The following is a 24,527-nucleotide window of genomic DNA, read 5'->3' as shown; positions in this document are numbered from 1 at the left end:
TAGACCTGTGTATAGAATAAAAGCGGGGTTGTCAGACACTTCACTAAGTTGGCTTGAAAATCAACAAAGGACCTGTCTGATTATTTCACCCGTCTTTTAAAGGTATGTTGCTTTGTTTTGAAGATCGATTAAGTGTGGGATTTGCAAGGGACAATAGTTAGCATGTGAGAAAGAACGTAATGCTTAGTGATGGTTGTTTACTTTTTTATGAGTGTGTGCGTGAATGTGCGAGTCTCAGGTGTATTGTTTACAGCAAGCTACCTTCGGCCGCCGTTATAACGGTAGCATAATAGTATGCAGTATATGACGGCCGGAACAAAAGGAAGATATGTTATTGAGATTCCTTTGGTTGCCCTGCTAACTCGCTGAGGACTTCACTAAGTTGGCTTGAAAATCAACAAAGGACCTGTCTGATTATTTCACCCGTCTTTTAAAGGCAAATACAATACCCCGTAAATTCAGGGGTACAACATTTTTGGAGGCACCGCTGGGATTGCTGCTTAGATGACCAGTATTCACAACCTGATTACTGAATGCTGAGCCAGCAAGACCTAAACTACAACCAGGAACAAGACAGTGAGGAGAGGCGTTGCGGTGAAGAGGAACTTGAAGTTGGCAGAGTACTCGTCATCTGAGGCCAGTAGAGATCATCAGAGAGACGGTAAAAATGTGCCAGTTCAGTGTTCACTTTTGCACCATAAACCAAACTCCTACAGTGTTGAGGAAATGGAAATGGAACGGGAGCAGTTATACCTAGAGGTAGAAGAAATGTTGGTAAAGCTAACAGTTAATGACCTGTTAGAAATATGTGATTTTCTGAACGTAGGGAGTCCGAAACGCATATCACAACATAGATTGTGTATTCACATTAATAACCACCTGGAAAAGAGCGAACTCAAAGACCAGGATCAAGGTATGTCTGAGTTGTTAAAATTAAAAGAGGGGATAAGGATGTTGTATGAAGACAGAAGACTGGGGTGGCATAGACTTTTTGGGACAAAGCAGGCAATAGATAGTGAACACTTGGCCTCTCTTGAGCGCGAAAAAACTCTCAAGAAGGACCTTGAATCCCTGAAACGAGACAAGCTAGGCATAATGAAGAGAGCGATAAGCAAAGAAGAGATTTGTTGAAGCAGCTCTCCGCGAGAAATGAAGCTATAGAAAATTACAAAGCTAAGAGAGAAAATCAGAGGTACGAAATTATAGAATTGAAGAACCAGCTTGACAAAACAGTTGGCTTTTTAGCAAAGGCAGCAGCAGATGTGGAGGCAAAATAATTGAAACTTTTATTTTATGAAGAGGAAATAGCCCAAAAGAAAAAACTCTTGGCGCTAGAAAACTTGCAAACTGATGAAATCGTTCAATCTAAAGATCACATCATCAAAAAACTGGAAGAGGACATATCGCAACAGAGAGAAGCCTTTCAGAAAAAGATTGACCATCTTGAACTTCAGTTTGAACAAGCTGAGCAGCAAAAAACTGATGAGATTAGGGTACTACAAGAAGAGAAAATTGCTCTGGAGAAACAGGTGGACATGCTTGTTGTGGAGAAGGCGAAACTTTTTCAGACCTACCAAGCAACAGAAAGAGAGAATATTGCATCTCTCAAGATGGAGGAAGCACTGAAAGAGGAGCTTGAATTATTGAAGCTGGAAAAAGTTACATTCTTGAAAGAAGTGGAACGAATGAACAGAACATTACTACAGATGCTCAGAACACTGACTGAGACACAGAAATCGAAATGGAAGGAGTCTTTGAACAAACTTGTGCATGCTTACAACTGTACCCGTTGTGATGTGACAGGTTATTCACCATTTTATCTACTGTTCGGGATATCGCCAAGGCTTCCAGTGGACATGCTCTTTGGACTGTGCAACAGGTCCGATGCAGATGGACAGCAGGACTATGTGGAGAAATGGAGACGAGGGATGGAGGAGGCGTACACCATTGCCACCGAGAACGCACGGAAAGCGGCAGAAAAAGGTAAAAAAGCACTATGACGCTAAAGTGAGGAGGTCTGTGCTACAACCAGGAGAGCGCGTCCTGATGAAAAACCTGACACCAAGAGGAGGACCTGGGAAACTCTGTGACTTCTGGGAAGATACAGTTCACACAGTGGTGAAGCAAATGGGATCTGACCTACCAATTTATGAAGTTAGGCCAGAAAGAGGTAAAGGGCGTTCCAGAGTTCTGCACAGAAATCTACTGATGTCCTGTGACCGTTTGCCCGTTGAGATAACACCAGAAGAAGGGAAAATTGGCACAAGGACGCCGAGAAAGAAACAGCAGCCGGCATCTCATCAGGAGTCAGACAAAGAAAGCGATGACGAAGATGACTTTCACTATGAGCTACGCCAGCTAAATGAGGGAGGTACCCCAGAGATGGAGCCGGAACACAGGCCACTGCCTGTGGACCAGACACACGAAGTGAGGGGCCCTGCTTCCGGACCAGTACAAGTAGAAGAGGATCATCAGCTGGAGGACCTGCCTGGTGAGGGAGCAAACCCTCCTCTTGAAGGTCCTAGTGATGGTCAGTTATCAGAGACCTCCCCGCCAACCGCCGTGACGGAACCTGAGGCGCTGACTGACGAACGGCCGAGAAGGGAGAGACACCCACCACGACGCAGGACCTATGACCATCTTGGTATCCCCTCCTGTTATAGTACACAGTCACCGCAGGAGCGGCTAACTGTTTACCCTGCACCAGGAGTGGCCCCTTTGTTAGTACACCTGCATCCATATTACCTGCAGCCACCCTTTATGTATGGACTCCAACAAGCTTGAGCCTACAAGGACGACGTGCATGATGCTGTCATGGACTGTAATGGACTGTTATGGACTGTTATGGACTGTGATTACAGTGCCCATCCAGTAAAACGTGGACCGTACTAGTTGTGGATTATATTTGAACTGTGGCCCGTGCCGCCTGGACTTTAATGTGCATCGGCTCACCGAAGTGGAAATGTTTGGGAGCATATTAATGTCGGGACGACATTTGTTTTTGTGGGGGAGAGTGTGACAGGGTGAAGTAAGTGAAGTTATAAATGAGTGCAGGTGTTAAGGTAAAAATTGGACTCACACAGCTATGACGCGCGAAGCGTGCGCAAAGCACGCAGCTATGACGTAATGGGTACGCGCGAAACACGCAGCGATTACGAAATGGTCGTAGACCTGTGTATAGAATAAAAGCGGGGTTGTCAGACACTTCACTAAGTTGGCTTGAAAATAAACAAAGGACCTGTCTGATTATTTCACCCGTCTTTTAAAAGTTTGTTGCTTTGTTTTGAAGATCGATTGAGTGTGGGATTTGCAAGAGACAATAGTTAGCATGTGAGAAAGAACGTAATGCTTAGTGATGGTTGTTTACTTTTTTATGTGTGTGCGTGAATGTGCGAGTCTCGGGTGTATTGTTTACAGCAAGCTACCTTCGGCCGCCGTTATAAAGGTAGCATAATAGTATGCAGTATATGACGGCCGGAACAAAAGGAAAATATGTTATTGAGATTTCTTTGGTTGCCCTGCTAACTCGCTGAGGACTTCACTAAATTGGCTTGAAAATCAACAAAGGACCTGTCTGATTATTTCACCCGTCTTTTAAAGGCAAATACAATACCCCGTAAATTCAGGGGTACAACATCAGCAAGCTGCCCAGAAATTTGATCCAGATTACCGTATTTTCACGACTATAAGGCGCACTTAAAAGTCTTAAATTTTCTCCAAAATAGACAGTGCGCCTTATAATCCAGTGCGCCTTATATATGAAAGAAAAGAAAAACAAAAACAAAAAAACACCGCTGTCGGATACTAAAAAAACACCAACGCCTGAACTGAAACAATACTGTTAAATATGCAGATGCCATCTTAGTTTACAAAATCTTCCATCATATAGCTCCTCCCCCACTGCAAGATTTTATACAAAAAAATCCAAAACATCAACAATGGCTGGCTCTAAAGGTGACTGTGTCGTGAGTGCTTCATACCTGGAAGTCAATAGCAATTACTGTATTTTCACGACTATAAGGCGCAGTTAAAAGTCTTAAATTTTCTCCAAAATAGACAGTGCGCCTTATAATACAGTGCAGTGCGCCTTATAATACAGTGCGCCTTATATATGGAAAAATGTAATTCATTGGGGGTGTGCCTTATAATGCGGTGCGCCTTATAGTCGTGAAAATACGGTATTTGAATTAGCTGTGTTGGTGGAAGGAGATATGGAAAACAGACTGGGTAGGGTTTCTCGAGGACCAGAGTGGACCACCTCTGCATTAGCGCAATTCCAACATCCAACAATTCTAGATAACACTAGTCATAAACTTTTCCGCAACAATTGATGAAACATTTTCCTTATGTTCATTGCATTCATCGTTCACAAGGACAGTCCAAACTGTTACGGATGGATGGATGAATAACTTTATTCATGCCGTATTCGGGAAATTTCATTGTGGCAATAGCAAGAGGGCGATTAGACAGAACAGCAAAGCAAAAGCACATAGTACAAACCAAATCAAAGTAAATGGAAACATCAAATCATTAAGACATAAAAGCAGCAAAAACTCATAATGAGCAAGAGTGGACGAAGCTGCCGCCCCTGCTGGCTGCCGCTTGAACGGCGCCATCTTGGTTGCAGTAGCCAAAACGGATACAGACTCAAAAAGACGTCGTAAAGTTGGACAAAAACTGGACAAAGTCTGGAGCTGAAAACAACAGTAGCCGAGTAGAGCCACTCGACTCGGTTAATGGTAAACGCCGACAGCACTTCCATCTTATCCCAGGATGGAATGGTTGGTCAGAGGCGTTGCGTCTTTTCCCGGCCCATTTGTCCAGCTCCGAATCTTCGGCGACACCAATGTGTTGCTTATTCTGCTGCGTATTGTAACAGCTGCTCCCATGTGTGTGACAGCGTAGGCATGGCTGAATGGTTCCAAAAAAGAAGTAGCAGAAAGAAGCCAGGCTAACAGAACAAAGAAAGTTGTAAAAGCACTAAAGTATCAAGTATAAAGTACAAAGTAAAGTAAAAAGGAATGCATTAAGATATATTAAAATGGAATTAAAAAAGATAGAAAGGCTGTAAAATACAAAATACAAATAGTGGTGGACTTAGCTACTGCCACTGGCTTCCGCCTGAAGGCGCCATCTTGGATGTTATTTCGACATGATATTGAACAGATCACAAAGTTAGGACTTCTGGCCCAAATCATTCCTGAAAAATGGGCATGAGTCCTGATGTTCGTTCATATGGGCAAGAAGTGATCAGGGCAAAGATCTGTTTTCATCGTTCAAATGCAGATATAAGTGGATGGTAACTGGGGTCCCCTGGTCCCTTGTTCGATCACCTGCCGATGATCAGCACAGTGTCCACTGGAGGGACCACAGGAAAGGAAAGTTATCCCTCACCTTCCTGAGTTGGTGGCTCAACATGTTACATGAAGGAGTCAGGCGCTTGCTCCACTCATTCACCAGCCCCTTGGAAGGACATCGTCGCCCTCACGGTTCCCCGATGCTCTCACGGTATCCCTCAGTGAATGGCTCACCCTGCAGGAGAAATCTTCTAGGCAGACTCGCTCCACAGAGCTTGCCCCTGGATAGCTCATCCTGAAAAGAGACACCTCCAGGAGTGCTCCGAGTATTCTTCCCTCCCTATTCTGCCTGATTGTCCATTGTCTATCACTCAATGTGTACTAGTGTAAACGTAATAAATGTGACTGTGACGATTAATGTCTTTAACCGAGTATTTTAGGTGGAATGTGAATACTGCATGATTATATGCTGTTATGGATTGTGTAAACTGTAAGAGTTAACCGCTCATGGACTGGGCTGAGACTTTTCTTTTGTCTTACATCTTTGTAGTTACCGTATTTTCACGACTATAAGGCACACTTAAATTTTCTCCAAAATAGACAAGGCGCCTTATAATCCAGTGCGCTTTATATATGGACCAATACTAAAATTGTCATCACAATTAAATGAAATAAATCAGTCGATAGTACTAAGCACTGCACAGTGAGGGCTGGGTTCTGTAGCAGTTATTTTTTCAATACGCCCAATGGATTGTGGCCTGTATACATCGACATCAATACAGCTTGACGAAGCATGGAAAGCACCGTTGAAAAAGTTACGCTAGCTACCAGCTAGCTACTATTTGCGAATGGATTGTGCCCTGTATACATCGACATCAACACAGTATGATGAAGGGTGGTAGCCAGCGCCGGGCTGGTTACGCTAGCTACCAGCTAGCTACTATTTGCGAATGGATTGTGGCTGCCTGGACGAACGTATTTAACTCAGCGTTTTCGATGGACAATTGTTCAATTCGGACACAGAAAATGAAGACGTTGGTGGTTTCGTGGGTGATGATGACATGAGTTCATTGTAAAATGGCTAAATCAAGTACAACCAAACTCAGTTTTGCTTCCGTTGCCTTTTTAAAAACGTGCATGTAGCACCAAATTAGTGTGTTCGCCATTGTAGTATATTGATACTATTAGTGCAAAGTTATCACAGCCATCAACCTGGGTGTATTGACAAAAGGACTAGATATCCCGGCAGTCACTGTGCCCGGAAATAGCATCTGGGCTGCTTCCGTTGACAGGACGTTTACTTTCGATAATCGAACGGTGCGTCCACTCGTTATTGACACTGCGGCTAAAAATATGATGCGCCAAATAGTGAAAACACGGTATGTACATTTTCCAAACCACTTCGAAAATGAAAAAACTCTGCTCTATCTCTTCTGTTAAGTTGATGTACAGGTAGGGGATTTTTTTCTATTTGGCATTGCTGCCCGTCACACCTCGGGTGCCAATTGGTGAGCTGCAGGGCCATCAGCCAGGTAGCACCATTCATTGATGTTTCGTTCTTTCAAACCTGACAAGTAGAGACATAGGGAAAGCAAGGAGCGAAGCACGTGACGAGGCGTGTGAATTGCCGGTCCGGCGGGCATCACCGACCCCCTCATCCAAGGGGGCCTAAGAGTCTCTGGCACCGACCCCCTGGCCCAGGGGCCCTGCAGAGTCTGGGCGGGCTGGTAGGCATGGGAACCCTGGTTAGTGGCTTGTGCACAAGGACGCTGGTTCATGGCTTTGGCATGGGGACGCTGGTTCCCGGCTTTGGCACGGAGAAGCTGGTTTGTGGCTTTGGCACGTGGGCGTTGGTTCGCGGTTTTGGCACAGGGACGCTGGTTCCCGACTTAGGCCCGGGGATGACCAGCGGGATAGCCACCATGGGGACGCTGGTTCGCGGCTTTGGCACGGGGACATTGGTACTGTTTAATATCTAAGTACTGTTTAATATCTAAGTACTGTTTAATATCTAAGTACTGTTTAATATCTAAGTACTGTTTTATATCCAAGTACTGTTTAATATCTAAGTACTGTTTAATATCTAAGTACTGTTTAATATCTAAGTACAATTAAATATCTAACTACTGTTTAATATCTAAGTACTGTTTAATATCTAAGTACTGTTTAATATCTAAGTACTGTTTAATATCTAAGTACTGTTTAATATCTAAGTACTGTTTAATATTTAAGTACTGGTTAATATCTAAGTACTGTTTAATATTTAAGTACTGTTAAACATCTAAGTACTGTTTAATATCCAAGTACTGTTTAATATCTAAGTACTGTTGAAACCAGGTCTCAAAATTATATTCATGAGAGAGAGTTTAATATCTAAATATCTACTGTTTTCAACAATACTTAGATATTAAACAGTACTTAGATATTAAACTCTTTCTCATGAATATAATTTTGAGAGCTGGTTTCAACAGTAAACTCTCTGTCACCATTAGACCGACGACCAAAAGACCGGCGACCAATAGACCGTCGGACAAACGTCCGAGCACCAGGGACGCTGGTTCCCAGCCCTAGGCACGGGGGCGACTGGTGGCCAAGCTGGCACGGGGATGCTGCTTTGTGGCTTTTGAATGGGTGACGGCGAGAAGGGAGCTTGAACGGGGAAGGTCGGGCGGGGAGCTTGGACGGGCGAGGTCGAGCGGGGAGCTTGGATGGGCGAGGTCGAACGGGGAGCTCGGACGGGCGAGGTCGAGCAGTGAGCATGGACGGAGGCGGTCTAGCGGGGAGCTTGGACGGGCAAGGTCGAGCAGGGAGCTTGGACGGGCGAGGTCGAGCAGGGAGCTTGGACTGGCGAAGGTGAGTGTGGAGCTAACTCATGTCGCAGCGCTCGTCGCCTCCTTTGGGAGGACGGCATGACAACCCTAACCCTAACCCGCTCACCTCTACGATACGGGAATAGTCTCGCCACTGCACCTTCTTTGATAAACAAGGCGATTTCCTGGTCGTTCGTGGTTAGTGTACAAAACCCCTACCTGAGCTTTCCTGCCGGCCATCAGCGGTGGACCATTGTAGATGGCCAGACGGGAACCCAGGTAGGTCCGTGGAGCTACTAATCCAGCACTCGTCTGCTGCCAAAACGTCCATGGGGTGCCAACACCACGGCATAATCATTCTAAATTCCCTGAAAGTGATCCTGGATCCCGCTGCGTCCATGGTAGTCGGAATTTTCTGTTACGTCTTTGGCAAGATGTCGCGGTGACGTAACGTGGAATTAGGACCCAATCAAAGGGAAACAGGCGAGGACGAACGAGAGAATTGTTGCTCAAACCAAAACTTTCTGTTGTCCTTTCTGAGTGATTGCCCATTGTGTTCAGCTTTCGTTTCTCCACCCCTGCTCCGTCGTGTTTCCCAGGTGTGCCTCATTGTTTCGTCAAAACATGTCAGTCTATTTAAACCCCACTGATTGTTACGTCATTTGTTGGATCGTCTGCTTTAGTTTCCTTGCCATGTATCTGCGTTACCTCGTTCCTTGATTCCCCGTGTTTTCCCCAGCCAGGTTTGGTTTTGTGAGTTGATTTCTAAGTCTTTGTTATTTTCTAAGACCCTGCCTAAGTTATTCAAGTTTTGGAATGAGCTGTACATCCCTCTTATCCTCGCCTCGACGTCTCACCAAAGACGTAACACAACTTCCAGCACCTCTCTAGGTGATTGCATCCGCGCTTGCGCCTCTGTTGGATTATATGTTACATATTTACCTCATAATCGTGCCATTGGACCTTATTGGATGGCCTTTCCACTGCTCCTGTGGGCTGGGTCACTGGTATCAGAGTTATCAATGCACACAGCACACTTTTCCTCTCCACGAGGAGGTGAGTCTTTGACACCTGGCTCTTCATTCGCACGCACCTTCATACATTAGTTCAAGTGGCTATAGTAAGCTACAGGCTGTTTTCTCTGACCAATGCACGTCTCTTGCAATAGCACTGCAGACGCATACAGATTAATTTGGTTTGACACGCACAGGAAGAATGGTTTGCTGAATCAGGTGCAGCCAATGCCAGAGCTGTTTGCATTTTCTGTTTGATTGTGTTGACTGCAATTCTGGACACATTAGCCCAGTTCAATGGAATCCTCAATGTTTGGCTTTCACCCTCCTTAATTAATTTTTATTTAACTCATTGGGCCATAATTCATGTTTGCTCGCCACGACGTCCGACGATCAAGGACACCCGGTAAGCAGAAGTAGCACTTTGCCTACTCCTTCCAACTGAGAAGATGCCACTGAAATTGTCCCATGTGAAATGACTTCACCCAGATATTAAACCAGGGCCTGGGAACATTGCAGCTTTGCCCAGGGGGTTTTATGCTCCCCCTCAGCAAGTCTCTATAGTAGTTTAATTGAGTCTCTATGGAAGTCCTCGAGGGTTGGCACCCAGACCAACAGATCGTCCACATACTGTAACACAGTACTATTTATTTGTATCCCTAATAGGTCCTCCCTCAACACCTTAAACACATGGACTGTTTGAACAAACCCCTGCGGCATTCGTGTGAAAAAATATTGTTTCGCTTGGTATGTGATCACCAGCAAATGTTGAGAGTCCTCATCTAACGGCATACTAAAAAATGCTCAGCACAAGTCTACTATAGTCAAATACGGAAGATTCATTAGTAGGATTGTTAAGGATCGGCAAGGCGATCGTAGGTTGATCTATGGCAATTTCAGAAGCAGGGAAGTCGGTTCACAGTAAACTACAATATATTAAACAAATGGGCACGACCGAGTTGGCGACTAAACTAAAAATCAAAGTGTAACAAAGGCATTCATCAATTGCCAGTATGTTGACCCTGTCCACCTCGTTGGAACACAACTGTTTCCGTGGCGACAGAACATGATAAGAATAAGTTCTCACTTTCGCTGATTTGCGACATCTGCTGGCCTTCTCTTGGCCTTGAGATCATGTCATCTCTGCACAAAATCTTTCGCATCCAATGATTTCTGCCCAGGTTCAGAAGATTTTCCATTGTTGGAATTCCCAGAACTCTTGCCCACATTGCTTTGAGGTTTCCAAATGCCAGTATTTTGCCCACTATCTCTTTTTCAAACCCCCTCATGCATTTGCTGGCACCTTCATGAATGGCAGGGAGCCACGCCACAAATCTCTGAAGGTCCAAAGTTTGCTATGGTATGTACTGTCCCTGGGCTTTGATTAATATTGGGAATTTATTAGCTGGACCGGTATACCTATCTGGAGTGTGATTGCCGGGTCTGTGGCGTGGCTCCCTGCCAGGTCATATTGTTTGCCTTCCCTACCTGTTGCAGCAAATGTACGACAACCTCTCAACACTTTTTTTCTTTTCTGCTCACACTGAATTACTTATTCACCTTTCTCCTACTACTGCCTTGCTTAGTCCTGTTACTCTTTCTTACCCTTCTCTCTCTTTTACCAGCACATATTTGTCAGTGACGCCATCGATCTCATTCTCAAGTTTTTGGATAGTATTATTTTCTTTCTCTTTGCTTTCATTTTGGTGTACTCAATTGATCTAATAAAAACATCTGGCTTGCTCTGTCATTTTTGTTGAGCACTTGATCTCTTTCGAGAATCCGGTCGACAATCGAGCTTGCCCGTGAGGAGATGGCCAAGCGTCCTCGCCTAAAATGACTCCAGAACTTGACAATTCTTATTGTCCGCCTTACCTTGGATGCTCGGTTGGCCACTGACCCCCTCGTCCAGGGAGCTGGGCGCGTTGCAAGCATTCAGTCCCCCGCCGGGAGAGTCTCTGCTGTTGAGGCACCCGCCGGGAGATTCGACGCCGTCAAGGCCCCCACCAGGAGAGTCACCGCCGTCCAGGCCCCCACCGGGAGAGCCGCCATCGTCGAGGCCCCTGCAGTCGCGGCCTTCGGGCAAGCAGGAGTGGGGCGAGCGCGAGCGGGGTGACCGCGAGAGGGGTGAGCACAAGTGAGGCGAGCAGGAGTGGGACAACCAGGAGCGGGATGAGCAGGGGTGAGCACGAGTGAGGCGAGCAGGAGTGGGACAAGCAGGAGCGGGGTGAGCAGGGGCGAGCTGCCAGGACAGGAATAACTGGGGGCTAGCTGGTATGGGAACACTGGAACGTGGCATCGGAATGGGAATGACTGGTAGTCTAGGCGACACGGGAGCGCTGGAACCTAGCATTGGAACGGGGATGACTGGAGGACGAGTCGGCACTTGAACGTGGCATCAGAACGGGGATGACGGGAGGACTAGTCGGCACTGGAACGTGGCTTTGTAAAAGGGATGACTGGAGGACTGGAACGTGGCTTTGTAACGGGGATGACTGGAGGACTGGAACGTGGCTTTGTAACAGGGTTGCCTTGGAATGGGGATAACTGGAGGACTAGCCTGCACAAGGGCCCTGGAACGTGGCTTTAGAACGGGCGTGACTGGAGGGCTAGCTATCAGGTTAGGAGTGGGGATGGCGAGCTGGGAGTCAGCTCGGGCGTCCAACCCTCCTCCCTCCTCTCCCTGCATCGCGGCACTTGCTGCTTCCTCCGGGAGGATGGCGTAGAACGGCGGTCGCCTTCCTCTGCAACACGGAGATAGGCTTGCCACAGCGTCCACCCAGAAAAAGGCGCATTCCCAGTATTAAGCGGGTGGTGTGCAACAACTCCACCTGAACCACCTAGCCGGCACCACCCGGCGATCCATTGTAAATCGCCATCCGATAACCCCGGTAGGTGTCTATGGGGAAGATGTCAGGTTCAAGACTCTCCGGGGGAGCACCGAGGTCCGAAATGGCTGAGGAAATCGCAGTCTGAGTCCGACTCTGAATCTTTTTTATCATTCATCTCCCTTACCGCCCATCCTTGAAAGGGATGTGGGGATTGGTGGAGCCTAACCCAGCTGTCTTCGGGCGAAAGGCAGACTACACCCTAGACTGGTCACCAGTCAGTTGTAGGGCGCATAGAGAGGGCCTTCCTTCTTAAACAACTAAAATTTCCAATTCTTTAGCTCTCTTTTCCCATCTTTTATCGCTCTTATCCTTCCGCTTGTGGTGCTTACTTCTAACTTTCATTTACTCGCACCAGCTTACATCTTCCAACTGCAGGCCAGCTGAAGTTGGGTTATGATTAGAAATTTTTTGTGGGCTTTGCCCATTTATTACAAAGGTCATCAATTTTGTCTTTCTTTGTCGGATATTTGAGCCCCAAAATCATTAATTGAGGAAAATCCATCCTCACAATTTTTCCCCAATAACGAATTAGTAATTAACTATTCACGTCGCGCACAATGTTCCCTCTAATCTGCGCGCGTGTGCAATTGTGCACTACTCTCGTCTTCTCTGCGCAGCAGCAATCATATGGGGCGCAGTAAATAAAATCCCATTTTTTACCCCTTTCCCCATGATGGCGCCGTTTACGCGGTAACCAGTGGTAGTAGCTCTGTCCACTCTGATTTTTTTTCGTGTTTTACATGAAACATTAGAGGGAACATTGACATGCACCTGCTTATGGCAGGTGTGATACTGGTGTGGCCATAGTGAGCACTTGTCTTTCTGCCCAGAACAATGAAAAAATAGAGAGAACATTGGTTGCGTAGTTAAATTAAATAAATAAACTAGCTTTGTTTAAAGTCAGTGGATTAAAATTAAGATCTGACACAAACCTGTTTGTATCAAGTCGGGTAGTAGACTGTTTAGACAAAATGATTTTAATTCAAATGCTTTAGTAAGTGGTGGTGTATTCACAGGGTTAATCTTCATCCACTAGATTATATTCTAAATTCTCTTTAAGCGAACAATACAATTCAATGGAATGCAATAGTCGCAAAAAATAAAAATGCACTTTCCCCTCTTTTGCCTTGTACTTCTCTAACGGGAGGGTTGATTTGCATGTCCCCTGATATACTCTTCTAGTTGTCCCACCCAATAGTCAGTTTGCCTCCGCAAGGGAACCAGCTCACAACTCTTACAGAGATTGTAAATCCACTCTAAACAACTGCACCCAATTTCCGTATAACAAAGAAATTGTACCAAGAATCTGAACCAAAGTTCGGGTGCGCATTATACATGATATTTCCGCTTTTATTACCAAATCTTGGGTAAAAACTGCCCTCCACCAGTGGAAATAGTCTGCCAGATGGCGCACGGGAGCCTGTTCAAAGTACCCAGGGCAGGGGTGACCAAGTCCGGTCCTCGAGAGCCCCTATCCAGTCTGTTTTCCATATCTCCCTCCTCAACTCATCAGCAAGCTGTCCAGGAGCTCCATACCAATCCTGATGATTTGTTTCAGTTGTTTTGGTGGAGGGAGACTTGGACTGGATAGACTAGACGACCCTTGCTTGGCCCAGAAAATATGATCTGCCTTTTAATTTTTTTTTTACAAAAGCCAAATAAAATAAAAAAAGTTGGGATAGATCTGAAAATACAACTTCAGGGGCAGGCTAAGAAAGAGTGAGATCAATTTAAATAGGAAATAGGTATATTACCGGACTGAAAGATGGTTGGAGAATGCTCAATCAGCTGGGAACCACTCACAGTCTGTCATCCTCGCAATTCTCTCTGAATGAACACTAGGTCAGTCTTTATATAGAAACACAGGGTAATATTTCTAAGATAGCGATGTAGGACAGTTTAGTGGCAGGTTTAAGTTGTATACAAACACGATATTTTTATAGCTCACACAAACTGCTGCAGCCTATCTTATATTGCGCGATTCGAACAAATAGTTCCAAAGCGAGTTGGCCACATTCCACAATACAAGGAAACAATTGCAAATCCTGTTAGCCCGCCTATGTTACATTTCGTCAGGCGAACAAACAATTGCAAGGCCAGCTAGTTAGCTATTTTACAATTCGTGGTGCGAACAAACAATTGCAAGGCCAGCTAGTTAGCTATTTTACAATTAGCGGTGCGAACAAACAATTGCAAGGCCAGCTAGTTAGCCTATCCTACATTCCACTGTCTTAACAAACACTTGTAAAACCAGTTTGGCCACATGGCTTGACATGAATAAACAGTTATTAAGCCAGTTGGTAGGTCTACCCCGCATTGACCTCTGTCTGTCATGAATCAACAGTTGATATTTAGATATTGACCTCTTGTGAATATAATTTTGAGAGCAGTGTTTCAACAGTGCTTAAATATTAAACAGTACTTAGATATTAAACTCTCTCTCTCATGAATCAACAGTAGATATTTAGATATTAAACTCTTGTTGAGAGGTGTTTTCAACAGTACTTACTCTCTGTCACCATTTGACTGGCGACCAAAAGACCGGGAACAAAACGTACGGCGAGCAAATGTCCGACGACCAAACGTCCGGCGACCAAACGTCTGGCCAGGGTAAACAACAGGTTAGGACAGACATGGGCAAACTACGGCCCGCGGGCCGTATACGGCCCGTTAGACAATTTAATCCAGCCCGCCGAGCTTGTCCAATAAATAAAATAATAATGCTTCATAAATCATTCATTACATCTTGTCCATGCAATACCGTGTCTCACCAATAAACGGCGCGCTGACATTTAGGCCTTTGTTGAGTCGCGCCTTTCTCTTTATTTATCTCTCTTTAATTTTCTCATTGTCATTTGAGCCCTTCTGTAAAAATGAGCGGACCAAAGAAAAGGAAAGTGGACAGTGAGTGTCGTGTATTTAATAAAGAGTGGACAACTAAATGTTTCTTCACTGAAGTCCGATCAACAGCTGTATGTCTGATATGCCAAGAAACTATTGCTGTTTTCAAAGAGTACAATATCAGCCGTCACTTTGCCACGAAGCATGGAAACTACGCTAGCAAGCAGTCAACACAACAACGAGCGGCTACTGCTCAGAGATTGGTGGCTAATTTGCAGAGTCAGCAGAATTTTTTTCACCGCCAAACTGCAATTCAAGAGGCAAGCACAAAGACAAGCTTTTTGCTGGCCTTCAAACTGGCAAAGGCCAGCAAGCCTTTCTCCGAAGGCGAGTTTTTGAAAGAATGCATGATAGAGACAGCAGGTGTTTTGTGTCCGGAGAGCAAAGGCAAGTTCGAAAAAATCAGCTTATCACGCAGGACAATAACTCGCCGTGTGGAACTCATTGATGAAGATATAGTGAGCGAGTTAAACAAAAAAGCGGCAACCTTTAAGTTATTTTCATTAGCGCTTGAAGAAAGTACGGACATTAAAGACACTGCTCAGCTCCTCATTTTTATCCGCGGGATAAACAAAAGTTTTGAGATAACTGAGGAACTTTTGAGCATGGAGCCGCTGAAGGGGAAAACGCGAGGCGAGGACTTATATGAACATTTGTCTGCTGTCGTTGAGAGAATGAAACTACCATGGAATAAACTTGCCAATGTCACCACAGATGGATCGCCAAATTTAACTGGAAAAAACGTCGGACTGCTGAAAAGAATCCAGGATAAGGTGAAAGAACAAAACCCTGAGCAGGATCTTATCTTCCTTCATTGCATAATTCATCAGGAGTCTCTGTGTAAGTCTGTATTGCAGCTTAATCATGTCGTGGATCCAGTTGTAAAACTTGTTAATTTCATACGCGCACGAGGACTTAATCACCGTCAGTTCATTACGTTCTTGGAGGAAACTGATGCGGATCACCAGGACTTACTCTACCATTCCCGTGTCCGCTGGTTAAGTTTGGGCAAAGTGCTACAACGAGTATGGGAGCTCAAAGAGGAGATCATCTCCTTTTTGGAGTTAATTGGGAAATCCGAAGAGTTTCCCGAGCTGAGAGACGTGAACTGGTTGTGTGACTTTGCTTTTTCTGTCGACATTTTTTCGCACATGAATGAGCTGAACGTGAAACTACAGGGGAAAGATCAATTTGTACACAACATGTACACAAATGTGCAAGCCTTCAAATCGAAGCTGATTTTATTCTCCAGACAAATGTCAAACAAATCGTTCTCTCATTTTCCCACTCTAGCCACGCTAAAAGAGGCCACCCGAAACATAAAGAAATACTGCAAAACACTGGACGACCTGCACAGAGAATTCTGCCGTCGGTTCTCAGATTTTGAAAAAATTGAGAAGTCACTTCTGTTGGTCTCCTGTCCATTATCACAAGACCCTGAAACAGCGCCACTGGAGCTGCAATTGGAACTGATCGATCTTCAGTCCGATTCCACTTCAAAGGAGAAGTTTAACTCTTCTAAACTGGATGACTTTTACGCTTCACTTAATGAAGCCATGTTTCCAAACCTGCGGAGGATGGCACAGAAGATGCTGGTGTTGTTTGGCTCGACCTACGTTTGTGAGCAGACGTTCAGCATCATGAACATCAACAAAGCCCGTCACAGATCCAAGTTAACTGACCAACACCTCCGATCTATCCTGAGACTTTCCACAACAAAACTAACACCAGACTTTGATGCACTGGCAAAAAATGGAGACCAACAACACTGTTCCCACTGAAAGTTCGAGTTTTTCTACTATGATAAAAAAATTGAAAGTTTGAAAGGGCGCATCTTTTAATTACGCACTGAAGCGGGACAAAAAGGATTGAGGTTAGTCGCCTATGTTGTTGGGTAGTAATGTTTTGAATGTTGAAAGTTATTTTCATCAACATTTCAATAAATTTTGATATTTGTTTTACTTGGTGCCTTCAATTGAATTGTATTAAAAACAGATGCAATCTCCAGGGTTGATAGATCACAGTTTTCTATTCTAATCTATTTGGCCTACTATTTCTCTTGTACATTTGGAAAATGCAGTCCTCAATGTTAGTGAAACGTGTTGAACATTTATTTGCATGTGCTTGCTGTACTATGAGGTTTGGATACTACAAGCAACGCTTTATTATATTTGGCCCAGCAGTCAATGTACTGCTGTGGCCCCTTGTTCAAATTTTATAACCCATAGTGGCCCGCAAGTCAAAAAGTTTGCCCATCCCTGGGTTAGGATAACAAGCACGAGAGCAATAACAATTACAAATGGTACTAGGGCTTTCAAAAGTGGCTGTCATAAACCTGAGAGGAACCAGTCAAGCCATCCTCGTTATGGAACGGATATTCAGTCACTGCGCTCCGCATGTTCCACATAGCCTGCAGGGCCTCATGGACTGAGCAGGACGCGCCGGCAGGGATGAAGGCACAGCACGAGTGTCCCACCATGGCTGGGCGGCCACTCTGTCAAGAGCCGGGCAGCCCTGGACAATCACCTGGGCCATGGCGGTTACCCGGGCCTCTCCGCTTTGCCGCAGCCGGACTGAAGCACCGACACTGGCCTTGAAACTGCAGTCAATGGTCTCCAGACGCAGGGCGCTCCTTGCCACTCCCACCCACAGGAACAGAGCCATTAGGATTTTGGAGGAGACTGACCAGTATTTGTGTTTGAGGGGCACATCCGAGCCTTCATGTTTGTTAGCTCCAAAACTCGTTCATCAGCTTTGACGGTGGTGAAGTTAGCGGTCAAAATCACACGGTGAGGTCCGTCACCATGTGCAGATGACCAGCATTTTCTTTTTATCACCTTGACGAGACCAAGGTCACCTGGGGACACCTCCTGTGTCGGCGACCGAGAAGATGTCGGCCGATCATTTGCATTCATCACAGTTCTTTCTTGGAACATTTTGCATTACCACTGAGTGAGAGAATCTGTTTCTACAGTCTCTTCCACCACGAGTCAGAGTCTTACTGTTTCATTGGTTGTTTCAATTAGTCCAGCACTTTGGGGGCGGCAGGCGCAATGATACCTTAGATCGATTCCAAGATGCTGTCCCATAGCTTGGATCACGCAGCTCACGAAGCGAGCACCACTCCAAATGACTCGTGGTATTCCATGGCTTGGAAAGATCCTTTTGCATATGGCTTTTGCGACTGCCCTGGCGTCCGCTTTCTTGGATGAGCATATCTCAACATGCCAGGGCTCAAGCCCATGCCCACACACACACACACAGCTACCAAACTGTATCTGGAGCGAGCTGAACAAGCAAATATATTGTTGTTTTATTTAATAGCGGTTTTGTCAACCCGCAATGGCTGAAGGAGAACAAATTGATTTGTGTGCAGATTTACTGTCGAAGCCATTTTCAAGATGGACTTTTAAAAAAAGTTGTACATCAATAAGAAAGGTCGGATCACTACGAAGCAAGCAAGCCTGTCGCTACCGGGAAGGAACATTTTCAGCACTAAATCGAATAAAAATGTATGCCCCAAATACGACAGGACAGGCTCGACTTTCAGCATTAGCTTCGATGGCGATAGAAAAGGAGGAAGGAAATGAGGATGGATTTTGTGTACAGGTAAAAAATGGTAATTTAAATAATTTTATGATAATTTTTCCTCACCAAAAGTTCAGGAACCAATTAAGGTTAAGTAGGGGTACTAGTTCCAGCACCCCTCGCAACCATTGTGAAGATAAGTGGTTCCAGAAATATATGAACATTTATCTTGAAATTCTGCTATGTAATTAAATATTCTGCTCATCAACTCACTGAAATTCCCCAATGTGTTCTGTTGACTTCCATAAAGAGAGCAACATTGCTACTTATCTTTTACTTTATTGACGTTTAGTATTATTTTTCATAAACAAGTCATGCCTATGCATTTGTAATATGAAAGTACGCCCGCCAGATGTCAGTATTAGACCAGTCCTCGAGAACAGCGTTTTTTTTTTTTTTTTTTTTTTTTTAGAGCAGGGGTGGGCAATTAATTTCACAAAGGAAATTAACCTGTGGCTATAATCTTACATATTTACATGTATATGTTCATTAATTTGTATAGTCCCTTTATCCAAAAAATCGACCAAGTGCCGGGACACTCTAAATTTCATACATACAACCTCTGCCGATAACTGCCCTTATAAATGATATATGATTCCCCGTACAAACCCCCCAAACACCTACAAACACTGTACGACGCATGTTTACTCGCGGTAACTCGTTTCTTACTAGGTGGCTCCTCCATGCTTGCTTCCACGATATTTACTCTATGTATATCTACGCATGCACATGTCATCCTTTATCGATATTGCCGTACGCACCGCTAAAAAAATACATACGATTGAGGATACATTTTGCTGGTATACCGTGACAATAGTAACGATCGATGACAGTAGCGTCGTTGGCTACCAGCCTACGAGACTATCTGGATTTTAGCCAAAACGGTCTTGTTGAAATCGGTTTTCATAAATATTGGCGATTTTTAAAAAAAAGATATATATTTTTCCCTGTACAAAAGTCGGTGTACGGCGTACATGATTTGAAATGGTAAATAAATGTATAAAATACGTATAAAACGTACAAGTTGACGCGAATGAAATTTGTTATCATTTCGCTTTGGCTGTGGAGCAGAATGGAACCCAGGAGCAAGCAAACGAGAGGGAAGTGCTGCCGCACAACTAAATCACGCAGGCAGATCACACAAAGAAAAACACACCCATCAACCCGAACAACACAAAATGTGCCATTGTGTAATTATCAGAAACAAGTATTTCTTATAGGTGGTCATTAACATTTCTTCGTGGGTGTTCGCATTGTTAAACTGAGAAGGAAAAACAGTGTACTATTAGGTTGCCAGTTCAGTTGAACAGCAGAAGGTTCACATTATATCGCCAGAGCAAAGGTAAGATTTAACACATAATTTTATATGTAGAATTTAATGTTCGCTTATAATGTCCTTTGAAACTCATTTTACATGCACAAATATATAGTTCAGTATTATTAAGTTAACCAAGTTTATAAGGAGTAACCATTGATCATGAATCCAAATGAGAAATTCCAATTACTGAAATATTTTAATTCGACAGATGAGATTTTTTCTTCATTTTTTGTTGCTGCTGTGTGGCCCCAGTGGGCTGTTAACCGGAACTGTAAGTTTTATCTTTCTATCTTTCAAGTTTAGCTAAATTTACATATTCCACTGAAACAAATCCAAATTTGCTACATAGGTTGAGAACTAAATTTTACAGTCATTGTCTGGCCCCGTGACTAAGTGGTTAGCGTGTAAGCCTCACACCTCTGGGGTTCTGAGTTCAAATCCGGGTCAGTCCACCTGTGTGGAGTTTGCATGTTGTCCCCGGGCCTGCGTGGGTTTGAGTGTGCATGGTTGTCTCTCTCGATGTGCCCTGCAATCGGCTGGCCACCGAATCAGGGTGTCCCCGTCTTTGGCCCGGAGTCAGCTGGGATAGGCTCCAGCACACCCCGTGAAACCTAATGAGGATCAAGTGGTTTCGAAATGGAATTAATTAATGAATCTCTAAACATGGCATAAGTTGGCTGGAGAGTGTATAACATGGAACATTAATCGTTACTGATCATTTACTCAGCATTTCTTCTTTCTTACAGCAGGCTTTTGTCCTATATAAAGGTTGGTAATTTTCTGTCTGTGTATATATGTATATATATTAAAAAATCATCTTGTCTTTGCTCTAAAATATTTCTAGATCAAGAATGCCCCCCGGACTGGACTCGTCTGAACTCCCGCTGTATCATTTTTATAAATGAGAGATTACGTTTTTCCCTTGCTGAGGTAGAATATTTGGTCATCCATATATAAATATATAGTGCTATTTACATATAAAACTAAGCAGTTGTGTTGCTGTGTATTATGTATTTAATACTCAATGGCTGTTTTCAATCCATTAGACTTTCTGCAACCTCCTTGGAGGAAATCTGGTTTCAATTTCCAATGCTCTCGAAAATGAAGTAGTTCGACAGGTAATTCGGGCAAAGGCTGGAAGTTTTGACCGTGCTTGGATCGGACTGCATGATCGAGTCATGGTAAAATGTTTTAAAAATTCCACTTTCAACTTTAAGGGATATAAAACTTGCTACCACATATTATGCACTGACTCGATGTGATACCGTATTTCCTCGCTGTCACTCACCTCATTAGACATACTTTTAAAATTGCCTTAAATTCGTTGAATTTTACAATTTCTTGCATATTAGCCGCCGCCTGATTCACAAGCTTTACCTCCAAATTCATGGTATTAATATGAAATACAAATTTGTTACTTTGAAAAACATCGCGCATTGTATTTTTGAGATACAAGGGGAATCCAAAGTTATTATCAGAGGGGGGACATGGAAAAGCAATGTCTTCATTCAAATGTGTATTTTCAGAAAAATAATATAGGCACACAAACCAGATATGGATGAATGAATGAACAAACTAACGAATGATCGAGCGAACGAACGAACGAACGAAGGGCCGAACGGGTGAACGAATGAATGAATCAAAATGTTCTCCCGTTTATCCAAGGTTTGTTCGCAGTGGCAGCAGCTTTAGCAAGGATGCCCAAACTAAGTACCGTGCATAGCTGGCTGGGTTGGGCTGGGTTGCGGGGGATAAGCGGTACAAAAAAAATGAATAAATGAATCCCCCAATGACAAAGGAATCAAACCTTAACAACGTAACCAGGATTTTATCATAATATAATAAATCCTCTCGAGAAAATTAAAGCAGAAAATCATTGAATAGGGTTGACCTTTCTTGTTCAATGCATAACAAAAAAAATACTTTCCAAACAGGATGGAACTTTTCTATGGGTAGATGGCTCAAATTTTGGTTTTGAGGACTGGGCTAGTGGCCGGCCAAGAGTTGGCACAAATCAAGATTGCACAGAAATAAACTTTCAAGGTAAGAATGCAATTTTGTCATCTTAAGTTACCCACCTGTAATACATATAGCCGTCTTTTCTGTCTGGATGTCTTTCATTCTTTTGTCAGATACTGTAAAATACAACTATAACTAGATTTAACTTTTAGATTTAGGGTTTAAATTTGAGATAAAGAATTGAGATTTAGATTTGTGGTCGACCTGATGATGCAGTGGTTCACTCGACTGACGTCGGTGAAGGCAAGCTTGCGAACGATTCCCACCCAGTTTCGGTGTGATTGTGAGTTCGAATGGTTGTCTGACTGTGTGCTCTACGGTTTACTGGCGACCAGGCTCGGGTCTAATGCTCCTTTCACCCGAAGTCACCTGGGAGAGGCTCCAGCATGCCCCGCGACCTCTTATATATGCGGTACGGAAGATGAATGAATGAATTTAGATTTCAGGTTTAGAATGGAGATTTCAGATTCAGATTTAAGATTGAGATGTCAAATTTTAATTATTAACTTCTGGTTTTAATATTACAGTGTAACACTTATTAATGTTTTGAAATAAATATTGGAGTAGCGAAATAGTACTATTCTAAATGTGCCCCAAAAAAGTGGCAAATTATTTTTGTGTATTTTAAACACTGCGTGAAGCAAAATCTAACAAAATGTTACCAGAGTATGTGCATCTTTACAAACCTACAAAGCCTGTGATGCATGTAAACTGAAAAGGTACTTTGGAGTGTGCAGTTATTTCTCTTTCCAAAAAAAACCCCACGGAATTCTAAATCAATCTCGTCCATGTTCGTTATGTGGTTTGGCTGTATAAGTTTGTCGGCAATCCTCACCACCAATGTCCGCCTTCTCTCTATATAAAAAGCGTGTCGGAAAGAAGTTTTCAGTCAGGCTCCTGAGCTGGGAGCTCGGTGCTGAGAGTGCCCGGTGCTCGGAGCTCACATAGGGCGCTCTGCATTGTAAGGCGCCCTGTCTGTTTAGAAGGTAAATGAAAAAGTAACTTTAATACTCTCAAACCTAGTGAAACTTGGATGCTACGTTATCAACTAATAAAGCCTTCATGACTGCAAATCATTAAACTAGTACTTTTGTTTACTTTCAGGTGAAACATGGAATGACCAACGTTGCGGTAGACAACGACCTTTTGTTTGCGCCAAATATGTAAAATCTTACTAGAATCATATTTCTTAGCATTCTATTTTTTTCTCCGCTGAATTTATGTTTTTGTTGAGAGAAAAAATCCGTTGTTAAGAAGTTAAAAATAAAACAAACTTTAGCACTTCAATGAATAAAGCAACTTCTTGGAGCCAGTGTGTTTGTGTGTATTTACTTTTGTCTTAAACAAGCAAACTAACAAAAAGTGTCAAAACAAGGTCAGTGGGACAGTAGCCAAGGCCACTGCAAGCATATATATATATATATATATATATATATATATATATATATATATATATATATATATATATATATATATATATATATATATATATATATACATATATATATATATATATATATACATATACATATACATATACATATACATATACATATACATATACATATACATATACATATACATATACATATACATATACATATACATATACATATACATATACATATACATATACATATACATATACATATACATATACATATACATATACATATACATATACATATACATATACATATACATATACATATACATATACATATACATATACATATACATATACATATACATATACATATACATATACATATACATATACATATACATATACATATACATATACATATACATATACATATACATATACATATACATATATATATATACATATATATATATACATATATATATATACATATATATATATACATATATATATATACATATATATATATACATATATATATATACATATATATATATACATATATATATATACATATATATATATACATATATATATATACATATATATATATACATATATATATATACATATATATATATACATATATATATATACATATATATATATATATATATATATATATATATATATATATATATATATATATATATATATATATATATATATATATATATATATATATATATATATATATATATATATATATATATATATATATATATATATATATATATATATATATATATATATATATATATATATATATATATATATATATATATATATATATATATATATATATATATATATATATATATATATATATATATATATATATATATATATATATATATATATATATATATATATATATATATATATATATATATATATATATATATATATATATATATATATATATATATATATATATATATATATATATATATATATATATATATATATATATATATATATATATATATATATATATATATATATATATATATATATATATATATATATATATATATATATATATATATATATATATATATATATATATATATATATATATATATATATATATATATATATATATATATATATATATATATATATATATATATATATATATATATATATATATATATATATATATATATATATATATATATATATATATATATATATATATATATATATATATATATATATATATATATATATATATATATAT

The 24,527-nt window shown here is 41.8% G+C and overlaps 2 protein-coding genes across 3 annotated transcripts; both read left to right on the top strand.

Moving 5' to 3' along the window:
- The first annotated feature begins 15,440 nt into the window (after window positions 1-15,440).
- LOC144205567 (general transcription factor II-I repeat domain-containing protein 2A-like) lies at window positions 15,441-17,509 on the top strand. Its single transcript, XM_077729997.1, has 2 exons — window positions 15,441-16,571; window positions 17,322-17,509. Exons 1-2 carry the CDS (start codon window positions 15,518-15,520, stop codon window positions 17,507-17,509), a joined length of 1,242 nt encoding a protein of 413 aa, XP_077586123.1. The 5' UTR covers window positions 15,441-15,517.
- A 1,624-nt stretch (window positions 17,510-19,133) lies between these two features.
- LOC144205445 (galactose-specific lectin nattectin-like) lies at window positions 19,134-23,145 on the top strand. Of its 2 annotated transcripts, none has more exons than XM_077729825.1 (7): window positions 19,134-19,842; window positions 20,027-20,089; window positions 20,568-20,586; window positions 20,663-20,748; window positions 20,865-20,999; window positions 21,753-21,861; window positions 22,942-23,145. In XM_077729825.1, exons 2-7 carry the CDS (start codon window positions 20,027-20,029, stop codon window positions 23,013-23,015), a joined length of 486 nt encoding a protein of 161 aa, XP_077585951.1. In that variant the 5' UTR covers window positions 19,134-19,842; the 3' UTR covers window positions 23,016-23,145. The 2 variants fall into 2 exon arrangements, with proteins under 2 accessions (XP_077585951.1, XP_077585950.1); XM_077729824.1 differs by having other exon boundaries at window positions 20,565-20,586.
- Window positions 23,146-24,527: the final 1,382 nt, after the last annotated feature.

Source organism: Stigmatopora nigra, chromosome 12 (genome assembly GCF_051989575.1).
Source record: "Stigmatopora nigra isolate UIUO_SnigA chromosome 12, RoL_Snig_1.1, whole genome shotgun sequence".
Classification (NCBI taxonomy): domain Eukaryota; kingdom Metazoa; phylum Chordata; class Actinopteri; order Syngnathiformes; family Syngnathidae; genus Stigmatopora; species Stigmatopora nigra.
Note: the sequence above shows the minus strand (reverse complement) of the source record. Positions and strands in the feature narration are given on the sequence as shown.

Bases quoted from the DNA above. Each gene is read 5' to 3' on its own strand.
- LOC144205567 (XM_077729997.1), top strand. From the start codon at position 15,518: ATGGAGCCGCTGAAGGGGAAAACGCGAGGCGAGGACTTATATGAACAT. The intron at 16,572-17,321 runs GTCACAGATCCA...TGTTCCACATAG, and splicing joins CATGAACATCAACAAAGCCC to CCTGCAGGGCCTCATGGACT.
- LOC144205445 (XM_077729824.1), top strand. From the start codon at position 20,027: ATGAGATTTTTTCTTCATTTTTTGTTGCTGCTGTGTGGCCCCAGTGGG. The intron at 21,000-21,752 runs GTAAAATGTTTT...CTTTCCAAACAG, and splicing joins GACTGCATGATCGAGTCATG to GATGGAACTTTTCTATGGGT. The intron at 21,862-22,941 runs GTAAGAATGCAA...GTTTACTTTCAG, and splicing joins CACAGAAATAAACTTTCAAG to GTGAAACATGGAATGACCAA.